At 41.4% G+C, this 13,174-nt stretch overlaps 1 protein-coding gene across 1 annotated transcript in view; it reads left to right on the top strand.

Annotated features, from left to right (window-relative positions):
• ADAMTSL1 (ADAMTS like 1) overlaps window positions 1-13,174 on the top strand; it is a gene marked incomplete at its 5' end in the record, with an annotated part of 206,713 nt that overhangs the window by 155,467 nt on the left and 38,072 nt on the right. The window contains 3 exons of the mRNA XM_082497983.1: window positions 2,162-2,341; window positions 5,038-5,191; window positions 6,498-7,638. Of these exons, the coding sequence (XP_082354109.1) occupies window positions 2,162-2,341; window positions 5,038-5,191; window positions 6,498-7,638 (1,475 nt within the window). The remainder of the gene's footprint in view (window positions 1-2,161; window positions 2,342-5,037; window positions 5,192-6,497; window positions 7,639-13,174) is intronic.

The following is a 13,174-nucleotide window of genomic DNA, read 5'->3' as shown; positions in this document are numbered from 1 at the left end:
CTGTAAATACGAGCAGATGTTGCTGTCTTTGATTACCCCCTTTCTTGGAAAATTGTGAGGGCTGGAAGCTTCCAGTAGAGAAAAATCAGCAAAGACCCCAGGATAGTGAAGGCTTCGGAGGTGAAATACAGGTATAGGCACGGCTCCAGTGCTGTAATCTAGGACTGTTCTAGAAGGGCATTCCTGTGGACAAGGAAGAATCTCATTAAAGTGTTTGGCTCGCTCTGGCACTGAGCAATAGAGTTTGGTGTTAAAGTAGCGAGTTACTCTTCATAGAACAAAGCTATGCAAGTGACTGAAAGGCAAGAATAAACAGAAAAAAATCTGGTTTGTCTTACTCTTCTATCTGGCAGTGATGGAAGGGGAGGGAGACTTCCTGGAATTTGATTGATTGACAGAAGGAACATGCTTTTGTTGTATTCATGCAGTGCCTTACCCATTTTGGCTCTGGTATATGATGACAGTCCTTAGGCAATCTTGAAATAATACTTTTAATCATATTTTTCTTGATTTACTCTCTCCTCAGGAATGAATTGTTCTTGAATGAAAGCTTGATAAATGTTTTCTTTTGTTGAAAACTAAAGTATTGTTTTACTTGATTAATTTTTTTGGAAGCCTTTGAGCTTTGTAGCATTCTAAGTAAGTAGGACAAAAGCTGTTTTTACTCATTAGAGAGCAAACCAAACTAAATATAAATATGTCTTTCTGCACTTCCTTTCTGTCTTTCAGGGAAAAAGTATACCCTAAATAATCAGGCTAGTATTAAAGTTTATGCAGCTCACTCTAAGAGAGAAGAGCCTTTCACAACTGCAAGATTTTCTAAAACGGTCCCTTTCTAACTGCTTGAGTATAAGTTTTAATACTTCTTCATATGGTTTTCTGCTTCTCAAGCTTAATTCACATGTTGCAAGCTATAAGCAGCTCCTGGTCATGTCAAGGTAGTGCAAGTTCCCCCTTCTTTGCTCTGAGAAGGGCCAAAAGGAGTTGAGCTGGCTGGACTGAGCAGAAGAACTGGGAGCCTCTTACCAGGCTCAGGAAAAAGATCCTCAGAAAAAAGGGCTGAGCAACCAAGTTTACAAAAAAGATTCAGGAAGGCTATTGAATCGGTTTGTTCAAAATTTCCTGCCCTGCTTGGGTAGAAAGTGGATACAGAGAGGGATATTTACATTAAAGAGAGAGGGGAGGTGGGCTCTCTGGATATTAATCATCCCAATTTATTTAGACTCATAAACCTTCCCCCTCACCTTTTGGAAAGAGTACACATTGCTGTCGTGACAGCCATAAATATAAAAGGGCTGCAGGGATTTTTAATGGTTTATTATATTAACCTTATAAACCAATTACTGGGACTAACAGCAGATTGCAGCTGATATACAGCTTTTGCATGAATTAAAAATCAGAGAAATGCCATAATGTAAGAAGTCTTCAAGGACAGGCATTCTGGGCTGAACAGTTAAAGTTTTGAGCTGCACTACCAATAGACCTCATGCAGGTCAGAAACAAGAAATGAGAAAATTACAAAAGGAAGAAAAAGCAAAGTGATAAGCAGGGGAAATTTTTATTTATCATACTCCCAAATTTCCATTTGCTTTTCTTGCTAATACAAACCTTTTTTAAAAAAACTAAATTTGAATATTTAGTTCAAGCTATTAAGTTCATAGATACTGTTATCTAATATGTATAATCACATCCTGGAAATGAAGGTCTTGAATCATCTACTGCTGGAGACTTTTCCACTCTCCCTGGCACTGTCAGTAGTGCAGTCAGAGCTCAGGCAGAGACATTAGGATGTAGATCCTCCACATCTTGTGCAAATATCTCATTTTCCAGTTGGTGGTTACAGGAAAGGACAACTCTTCCACTTCCATACTGCAATTCTGACCCATTGTTTCCCTGTCTTTTGTACCAATGCTTGAAAGCAGAACATATCAGAAATACTGAAGCAGTTTTTCTAAATATTAGCAAAATAAGCTGCTTCCACTTTCCAAAATATTTTTGACATTTTTAAAAGAAATCTGCTTTGACATCCCTGACATTTTTTTAATATTTTCTGTTTGGGGAAGACTGAGTTTTGATTTCTACCCAAATTCACAAGTAATTTTTGATGCAAGTTGCCATGGTGCAAGCGTGATGTAAGGTGGCTGACTCTCATCTCCCACAGTGTTCACAGACATGTGGCGGTGGTGTCCAGAAGCGAGATACACTTTGTAAGCAGCGCCTGGCAGATGGAAGCTTGTTAGAGCTCCCAGAAACCTTCTGCTCCACGCCAAGGCCAGTTACTCAGCAAGTCTGCAAAAATGAGGATTGTCCCAATGAGTGGCTTCTCTCTGACTGGACACAGGTATGTTATTTGTATGCATGAGCATTGTGCTGTTCTTGGCAATGAAGTTCCTCAGTCGCTTGGGATAAAGGAGCCAAATGAGCTCAGGCTGCACAAAGTGTGTTATGCCCAGTTTTGTACTGTAATCTGTGCTTATCATCCTGGTAGGGGATGCGATCACTAGCTCAATGTTTCTCTTCAGAGATTGCCTCCACAGATGTGGCTGAGCCATTCAGCCAAACCATTAAGACCTCCCTTCTGGCATAAACATAAACCATGATCAAAACAATAAATCCCTGCCGCTGTCCATGCCTATGCTTATGTTCATCCAAGGCATCAATGAAGAGTAATTTTTACTCCCCCAAGCTAAATGCTTTTTCTTTCCAAAGTCTGGCTGTTCTGATGTCAATAGTCTTTTCCTCTTGGGGCCACTCTGACCTTTCCCTATGATGCAGAGAAGAGAACAGAGGGATTCCTGCAGTCTTATGTAAGCACATCATTACAGACACCAAGTTTCTTTCGTTCTAGGACACGGCTTTTACGGTTAGCTAGCTACTTCCTTCCTTCAATTTAGGGATGGCAAAACAAACTCACTCTACTGAAGTCTCTTGCACTTCCCCACCCTCCCTTCCTGGCCCCATACGGCTTAAGAAAAATTCCCTTTATATTTATGACAGTATAACTGAAAATATAATTTGACCTAAACTAGGGGGGCATGTTGATCTGCTTGAGGGTAGATTGGCTCTGCAGAGGGATCTGGACAGGCTGGACAGATGGGCTGAGGCCAATGGTATGAGGTTCAACAAGGCCAAGTGTCGGGTCCTGCACTTGGGTCACAACAACCCCATGCAGCGCTACAGACTGGGGGCGGAGTGGCTCGAAAGCTGCCTGGCAGAAAAGGACCTGGGGGTGTTGGTGGACAGCCGGCTGAGCATGAGCCAGCAGTGTGCCCAGGCAGCCAAGAAGGCCAACACCATCCTGGCCTGCATCAGGAATAGTGTGGTGAGCCGGACTAGGGAAGTAATCATCCCCCTGTACTCGGCACTGGTGAGGCCTCACCTCGAGTACTGTGTTCAGTTTTGGGCCCCTCACTACAAGAAGGACATTGAGGTGTTGGAGCGTGTCCAGAGAAGGGCTACAAAGCTGGTGAAGGGTCTGGAGGACAAACCTTATGAGGAACGACTGAGGGATCTGGGGTTGTTTAGCCTGGAGAAGAGGAGGCTGAGGGGAGACCTTATCACCCTCTACAACTACCTGAAAGGAGGTTTTAGAGAGATGGGAGCTGACCTCTTCTCCCTGGTGACAAGTGATAGGACAAGAGGAAACGGGTTCAAGTTATGTCAGGGGAGGTTTAGATTGGATATTAGGAAGCATTTTTTCACTGAAAGGGTTATTAAACATTGGAATAAGCTGCCCAGAGAGGTGGTGGATTCACCATCCCTGGAGGTGTTTAAGAAAAGGGTAGATGAGGTGCTCAGGGACATGGTTTAGAAGTGGTGGTGTTTTTATCAGGGTAGGTTAATGGTTGGACTTGATGATCTTAAAGGTCCCTTCCAACCTCACTGATTCTATGATTCTATGATTCTATGACCCTTTGATGCCAGTAAGCAGGAAAATCATTCCCTATCTAGCAATCTCTGCCGCTGCTCTCCCAGTTGTCTTCCATGTGAGTAAGTGGAAATTGTCTTAATTGTGAAAGAAACACCAGTCACCTCATGGATCTGTCCCACCAGCGCCCTTCCTATGTTGATCTGTCTTGACATTTTACTCAAATAAGAGGTTGTTTTCATGATGTCTGCTGCCAGGAGACACATAGCCATTCTGGCAGTCAAGATGGTAATTCTATTCTCAATCTGTCCTCCTTCGCAAGAAGTTGCTACGTGATTTGTGTTGACACCCATACAACTAACATTTCTGCATATTGGCACTTATTAAAATCAAATTTGACTTCACTCTCTCCTCCTCATTTCACTTGAAAGCTGCCATGTTTTTGTTTTTCTTACCTTTAGTGTGCTTTCTCCCCCTCACTTCACCTCCAATTCCCATTACTGCGTGTATGCACCTACATGTAACAGAGTTGCATTTGTATTTTTGTGCTAACAACTTTACAGGGCTTAACCTGCTTTCCAGTATTTTACAGACTACTGCCTGGGTCCCAGTGCAATGGCACTGCCTGGGTCCAAGTGCAATGGCACTGCTAGTATTCTCACTTTCTGTGATGCTGTATACATAAATATGAAATAAAATAGGCATGCTGAATTCCATCGAACAATGCCCACCTGTGCATCAAGCACCACAGTATGGTATTAGAGGGCTTATACTCTTTTGTGTGAGCCATGTGTGGTAGCCACATGCCAGCAGACACAGATGTATAGAAGCAAAGTGCAACTACGAGCTTTGTACTGTGGCACAGTGCCATTAAAACAAGGGACACCATCTGAGAGAAAAAGGTGCTAAAGGGAGAGTGGGAAGATTCAAAGCCCCAAAGGACAGAAAATACCTGATATTTCATCTCCCTACTGTGCCTGCACTGTTTCTAACTGAATGGCCAAGTGCTGCTCTGCTTTATTCTACTGCGATATTTTAAAAGCTGTAACTGATCTTTGCCGTGGTATGAGTATGCAGTATGGATATGGGAGGTGAAGGGGGCAGGGCTGTGAAGGAGCACCCTTTTGCTTTTAACACACCTTGTTCCTAATGTTTCTCATTGTTTCTAGTGTTCAGTGAGCTGTGGAGAGGGTACCCAGAGCCGAAATGCCATTTGCAGAAAGATGCTGAAAAGCGGGGATTCTGTCATCATCAATTCCTCACTGTGCCCACCTTTGCCATTCTCATCCTTGATCAGGCCCTGCGCACCAGGCACCTGTGCAAGTAAGTGGGAAAGGTGCCTGGGAGTGTCTGGGGAAAGGGAGCTTGGGTGTCCATCACTGAGAAATCCATGCTGTCACTTGCTCCTAACCTTCTCTTGTGCTAGTTTTACTCAATCTCGCAGAGTGGCTGCTGCTGCTGAGTTTTTTCTGTCTGTGAACAAGGATGCTTTGTTTAGCAAGTCAGTGGATGAGAGCTATAATTTTTTTTCTTACTGTTGGAGCTGGGTCTGAGTCAATGTGCTGGAAGGGAGCTACTAGTTTCTGGAAGAACTGGCTCAAAATTCTGACCAAAATCAAAATCTGTATTTCACAACTGAATGTAGAGGCTCAGAGATACAGCACAGCAGCTTGAGGGCAGCTGCAAATAAACTCTCTGCTAGAACAGCTGCAAAAAAATAAAGATTGGTGAGGGATTTTGATGAAGATCATTTAAAAACATATTATTTCATTATGTCACTCAGAACCCTCTATGTCCTCAGATTTCTAATGAACCATGCAACATGAGTTAGATGTATTTTGTGTTGATATTTCATGCATTCCTTGTTGCCCTTCACAAGAGCAGTAGTCTCCCTATATGCCCTTCCCTCACTTGCAGTAAGACAACTGTATATGCAGAAGTTCAAAAGTCAGCTGAGCTTCAGCTTAAAGCTGACTATGAATTCTGAAACTGCTAAATGTTGGGTATGTCAGGGAGAAAAGAAGATCTGACATTCAGAACCAAAGCTGGGACTAAATGTTGCATGGTATTTACTAATAATATACCTATGCTGCTTTATTTAGTGCTTCATAACAAAGGTCTTTGTCATAGAGATCTGGAAACTGGAAGGACAAGTTGAACTAGTGCACTTTAATAGTATCTGCTGTGTTTTTAAGACTAGTCCAGATGCTTTTGTTCTGTTAAATATTAATCCGTACCATCACTTTCACTCTTCCTTACCACTGTGAGGAAAAGATCATGTTGCCTTTAAGGGTTTGGATGGTAAACACTTCTCCTTTCAATATATTTGTTAAGCAACAATCTTCATTTAAATACTTTAACAACAAGAACTACATTTCCACTCAAGATTTCTCCATCCCATAACGCTTATGTCCCTGGCTCTTTGGTTTCTGCATGTATCCTGGGCGGGACTACTTTTGCATTCCTAAAATGCTCCTTCTTATTCCTTTTATTTTGACTGCTCCAACTTAATGTTCAGCAATTGGCGGCCGGTTTCTCCCATTACTGTCTAATGGGTTGAATGCTGCCAGCAAAGTAAACTGCTTGTTTTGTTTAATGGTATCATATACTAATAATATTGATATTTCAGGGCACAACAGGCCAGCTCATAAGCAAAGCCCCCATATTATGGCCGTAAAGAAAGTTTACATCCAGACAAGGAAGCAGAAGAAGCTACAGTTTATTGTAGGTGGCTATGCCTACCTGCTGCCTAAAACCTCCATTATTCTCCGATGCCCCACAAGGAGGTTCCGGAAATCAATGATCACTTGGGAGAAGGATGACAGAAGGCTCGTCAGCTCAGCTCACGTCACCGTTGTACCCTATGGGTACATGAAAATCCATCGTTTGAAGCCTTCAGACACAGGGACATATACCTGCACAGCAGGGCCAACCCAGGAGCATTTTGTAATTAAACTAATTGGGAGCAACAAGAAGATCATTGCTGGGCAGCCAGCTAGTGTTAGGGAGGAGGAGGCCATGAGAAAGACCAGCTTAAATGAAGCCTTGCGAACACAGGAGAAACATATCAATGGGATTCTCTTCAATGGGAGCAAGGCTGAAAAGCGAGGGCACCTTGCTGACCCCAGCAGCTGGTATGATGATATTGTCTCAAGGCTGCTACAGCACAGGGGTTGGCCAGGGGAAAATCTAGAGTCCTGGGAAGCCCAGGAGTCCACGGAGAGAAACACATCCTCAGAGGAGGACCAGAGCCGGGAGTATAACCTGCCATTTACTATAGTGACAGAGCAGAAACGGTTAGATGATATCATAAGGAACTTGTCTCAACAGCCTGAGGAACTTAAAGATGTCTACATCGAGCAGCTTGTTGTGCAGCTGGCTCATGAGGTTTTCAAGAGCCACTTGGAGGACCAGGAATCTGTCCTCAAAGCGTCAAGGAGAAGAGTAGATTCAGCCTCAGTGGAATACCCTCTTCACAGACACGTTTCTGGATTTACTAGCTCCCTGAGGACATCACCTGCTGAAGCATTTCTTCCCACCTCTGTAGACCTGGCAAATGGCTTGCGTAGACCTCATCAAAAGCCTGCCATCCTCCGAAAGATTTCGGCAGCACAACAGCTTTCTGCTTCAGAGATTGTTACCCACCTGGGACAGACGGTGGTCCTAGCCAGTGGCACAATGAGCGTTCTACTTCACTGTGAAGCAGTGGGAAACCCAAAGCCCACCATCAGCTGGGCTAAGAATGGAGAGGAGGTGAAATACAATGATAGGTAAAACGTTATTTAACTTTTAAGAATATAATTGATATTTTGACTCTTCAGTTTCCATGTTTTACTCCTGTCAGTCCCATGGACAAAACCATATTTTGCTGTAGTCTTGATTTTATAGCAGAAAGAAGGACTAGCACATGTGAAGTGGTAAACAGGGCACTAACTCTCCAGCAAGGTCTGGAGACTGGGTCAGTCTGGTGCGGCAAACAGGAGCTTTATTTCTGTTTCAGTAAGTAAAAAGAAGAGTTTGTAAAGTACTAAAGTAGATAAAAGTGCCTAATGCAGTCAACAAAGCACTCCATGTCTGGAGGCTGCAACCCATAGTGTATATTCCCATCTGAAGGTGAAGGTTCCTGCTATGAAGACTGGTTTTGAGATACGAAGATTGATTATTGATTATTGCTATTGCTATTATCCTCTATTGGAGATATTAATTGCATTGCTGACAGTGCTCCAGCAGGGTCTGTCTGACATGGTTGTGGTAGCAGAAGGTGGAGGAAGTGAGGCTTCTGCCTTCCACGCATGTATCTGTGTAAAACTGCCCCAGGATAAACCTCAGGGGACTTTACAATCACCATTCCCTGTGCATATGCTGATAGAGGCTGGAAACAGTTGAACCGTACTTCATTGCTATTTGCAGCTATGCTGTCATCTCAACACACTTATCTCTGAGCATTAGTCTTCTAATGTGAGTTGGTGCATCCTCATCTGTTCAGACTGCAGTGTGCTGACCCCAGGTGTAGCCTGAGAACTCAAGTAATGCTTTTATCAGTGTACCACAGAAATGATGCTCTTTTTCCTTCAGGTAGCCTTTACCTGCCTATCACTCCACGTTATTTGTTTGCGTGCAAGGGCATAGAAAATGATGTTATTTTCAATGCTAGTTATATGCTTAACTGTGTTGATAACATACATTTTTCTCATGTGTGTACTTGAGATTTTATGTTTTTGTTCCGTTCTGTGAGAAATTAGTATATAAGGATAGGCAGAGAGTGTAACTGGCAGTTATATTAACCAACGTGGTACAACAAAGCAGTCCAGGGATGTGCTAGCAGCTCTTTCTACACAAGATACTTACCTCAGTTAAAACATTTGAATTTAGTCATAAGGTCAGCTTGGGAAATGAGAAAAGATGGAGTCAAGGCAAAAATTAATTTCCAGTGTGATGCCTGTGGATCATTCAGTAAAATCTTGATTTAGGTGCAATTGCTCCTTCTGCATAGTTATACAGTTAGTTTTTTAGCTCCTTTCTTACATTGGCAACCAAACCTCTCCAAAATCATTGTTTTCTCTAATGTACTGAATATCCTGGTTCTTGTTTCTCTTTCTGTGTGTGAAAGTTAAGTATATAGGTTTCGTACAAAAAATGGTAACTTTTGCAAGGGGAGCAGACACTGAGAGAAAGAGTGTAGCTCTTGTGGAAATCACACACTGTCTTAATCAAGACTTGGGCCTATAGTATCCCTTTGTTTGGCCATATTCCTGTGAAAATATCTTCATGGTCCCCCAAAAGTTTCATATATATAGTTTCATTGCCAGTGGTTACATCCTGTTGGAATTGTGCCATTAAGGGATTTTTTTTTTCTCTCTCTACTTGAAATGACAGATTTCTGTGGTATGCTTGAAAGGGAATGGAGGTTACATAAAGTCCATGTGTGGTTAATGCTGGACGCTACGCTCATGAGAAAATTACGAATTTATCTCACACCATATAAGCAGGCATGGTGTAGCAACAAGCGGATTCATTTAGCTGACAATAAAACAGTCTTTTGATTTCTAAAATTTTAGTTGAATTTTTTTATTATTATTTTTACAAAGCCTTTAAACCTTTTTTCCCCTCATTCAGTTTGGCTGAAATAACATTAAGTGCTGTGTTGTATTTTGGAATTATCAGGCAACTATGCGTGCTCAAAATTTCTATTGGAAAGACTCAGGCAAGTACAGTTTATTTACCAGTTAGTAGCATTATTCATTGACAACTCTTCTTTAAAGGTTAAGGCAGTTTCGACTTCATTAACTTCTTTCTGTACTCATCACTTACGGTTCCTCCAGGTTGGTGTGTGGGGAGGAAATGAGGAGTGCTCTGGGCTTCAGAGATACTCAGCATCTGTAACTTTGGAGTTAATGGATGGTTAGAAATCATGACATATATAAAAATTGAGTTGTGGATGTTTTGCTGGGTTCTTAACAGCAGTATTCTGATTTTGGCTCAGAAAGCTCTTGCTGGCTGCAGGTCAGCTGTGTAAATGAAAGCCGCAGTTCAAGCAGTCTCACAGTGTACTACTGTAAACTGCAAGGCCATCTGCATGCGGTGGTGTTTGCTGTGCTTGAGCTGTCTGCAGCTTGTATTCTTCGTACTTTGCCAGCCACTGAATGGAGAAGAGAAAGCTGTTTTCCAGCCCACCTCTGTCTTAGTGGGAATAAGAAAATTAATATAGATGGGCCTTCCTGTACCAGTATGAGAGAGAGACACTTTTGGTGAGGAAGGTCAGAGAGTTGTGCTGACGTCCATCAGTTCACGCCCTACTGAGTATACTGAGATTAAAGGCACTCACTTTCATGCATAGTGGCCATGGATTTTGTCTGGACTGGTAATGTAGCAACAACTGGCTCTATTCCCATTGCCTCCTTCCATGAACTGTGCCATCCACCTAAAAGTATTTATGACTCTTAGTACAAGCTCCACTTGCAAAAATTAATTTCTTTATCTTTAGTCTAGGTACTGTCACAAAAACATATAACACAGGCCCCCAAAAGTGTTGGTTTTCAATTACTCAATAGAATGAAAACATGATGCAAAAAGCTGCAGCAGTTGAAAATATCTGTGTAGTTCCAGTAAAAGATCCTTGACTTGAGTCTGCGTATTCAGCCTAAGTGCATATTTAACATGAATGTCCGTACTCTCTTCTAAGGTTAAAGTGTCAGGTTAACATCAGCATGGGTTCTGAGTGCAGTTTCAGAACCTGCTAGTATCTATACAAAAGTCTGGAGACTTATGTAAATTATGGAAAATGTTTTATTTCCAAGAAAATTCTGATTAACTTCCTTAAGAATCAATTTTAAAAGTGAAATATCTTTGAGGCATTTATTCATTTTTTAGTAAGCCTTCCAAGGATGCTCTAATTCCCATGACTGGGAACCCATTGGTACTTGATAATTCAACTTTTCTAAAACAGAAATATACTTTATAAATGGACGTGAAGCAGAATGTAAACAGTAGGTGATACAGAGGTAAGCATTTGCAAGGTGCCATCTCAATTAGTCACTGATATAGGTCCTGTAAAATACATTTTTGTCTTGGAGACAATACAATGTGGAGCAGCTGAGATGAGACTGATTAAACATTAAGCTTTATTACTTTAAGTCCATAAACAAGATTATAAAGACAGACTGATAGAAAGAATTGATACAGCTGGGTTTTTTTTCACCACTGACAAGCAACTCAATACCTAACAAAAATAGCAATCTACGAGCAAATAGGGAATCCAGCCAAAATCTTTCTCTACAAAGAGGTATAATAAAAGATCTACTTTCAAGAAAAGCAGCTATGCCAAATTGTGACACATAAATAACAGAAAGAATTATTGAAAAGAAGAGGAAATTAGCTTTGTTTCTAGAGAAGGACATTAAAACTTGGATTGAAAAAATAGGAACATGGACCTGCATTGTAGTTGTTTTTTTTTTTAAAGGCAGGTGTGTACTTGGCCTATTTCTATTTCTGAAAATATTTGTGCTGGATCTTGAGGTGACTTAACCTGACAAAGAGAGATTTACATCAGCAGAGTAGATTCACAACAAAAAAATTACAATCCCTTGTGTTTTACAAGGTGCAGTATTAAGCAAGCTCTTTCCTCAACCTGAAGGTGACAGAAACATTTCTAAAAACTTTTCTCAGGGGTTTGTAGGTGTTAGTTTGATGTAGGACTGACTGATCAGACTACGTACATTTGCACACATGCAGGCAGAACACACACAAATTTTAACTGTTACATGCCAGTATAATCTGGTACAAGTTCTGAAGCTCTAATGAATTCCATGTAGAGATTGAACCAGTCAGTGTTAAACTAAAAAATGTACGTGCAAGACACTGACGCGTGCTGATACTGGTCTCGTAAGTAAAGAAATGTGTTAGTTGCTGGCACTGTTAGGAGTGGCTAACTAGAAATCTGCCTTGTTTATGACTAAGTGGTGAGAAAGAAAAGGTCCTTGAAAGTACAAGTGGGGAGGGAATTCTTTCAACCATTTAGGGTTTTTTGCTGTGCAAGCAAAGATGCAATTTAAAAATGGTTAATGTTTGTTTTGCAAATGTGCATGTTTCTAGGCACTTGTGAAACTTTGTTCACAAAAGGCAGCTCTTTCCTCTTATTAATAATTATTATTACTACTCAAAAAAGGGTCAAAAAATAATTTTAAGTCTGGATTTTTTCCTGTAATAGATTTTGATGGGTGGCCCTAATCTGGTTAGTTTTAGAGATCTACCACCCACAGTGCTGTGCAAGATCAAATATCTGCTGCTTTTGGGTCCTTGAAACAATACTTGGGGGGGGGGGGAAGGGGGGAGGGGAGTGGAAAGAAACTCGTCAATTCTGGGATCTGTGAGCCGACTTTTATTGCATGTGTTTTACAGGCGTATCCCTCCCCCACTTTCACCTGTCGATCACAGCCTCAACTAAGGGTTTACCTACAACAGCTGCTGAAAGTTGCTGATGAGAAAAGTAATTTATCATTAGGTTTTATCAACAGTTTCAGCTAAGAAAATAAGAGAAAGGAACAATAACCATCAAATACCCTGTGCTAAAGATAAGGGAACATAAGCATTGACAACAGCCCATGGACTGAATTCTTGCTTAAACAGATATTCATCAGGACCTGATGGAGTTACACCACTGCGAAACCAGGCTGTGGAAAGAAGCACTTCATAAGAGCTCTAAGGCCATATTCATCCCATTTAAAGATGGGCAGTACGCAGAGATCATGGTAGGCTCCTCTTACTGGCAGAGGAAAGAAACAGTTGGTTCAGCCCAAGAAGGTGCTGAGTATTCGTCTCTCTTTTCCCTGACTGTTAAGAGAGCAACAAGACTGCTGAGTTTGTACAAAGTGCCCAGCAATCCAAGAATTTGGAGCCTATTTCAGGCTTTGACACTGAGCCTGTGATTAACTTCACCTCTTTCTGCCTAGCTTCAGCAGGCTTCATGATTTTTCCCTTGCAATAATTTGGCTTTTTCTCTACTATTGCTACTCCTACGTAACTGGGAGACAGGGAAGCTAGGCAACGCATTCAACATCATACAGGAAGCAACACAGCAGAGGAGGAGGTTTCACAAACCATGGGTAGATGTCCTAAGTACTCAGCTATCTTTCTCTAATAGACATATCAGCAGTAGAAGAACTGGGAGTGAGACTAAAATTGAATTGAAGTAATTGCAGCTCACAGTCTCAATGTAAGACTTAAAATTTCTTAATAGATTTTCAAATATAACCTAGAGGCCTGACTGTAAAAATATAATACCTAAACCTGAAAAAATCCCAGTAAATG

This window comes from Vanellus vanellus (genome assembly GCF_965231255.1).
Source record: "Vanellus vanellus genome assembly, chromosome: Z".
Taxonomy (NCBI): Eukaryota; Metazoa; Chordata; class Aves; order Charadriiformes; family Charadriidae; genus Vanellus; species Vanellus vanellus.
Note: the sequence above shows the minus strand (reverse complement) of the source record. Positions and strands in the feature narration are given on the sequence as shown.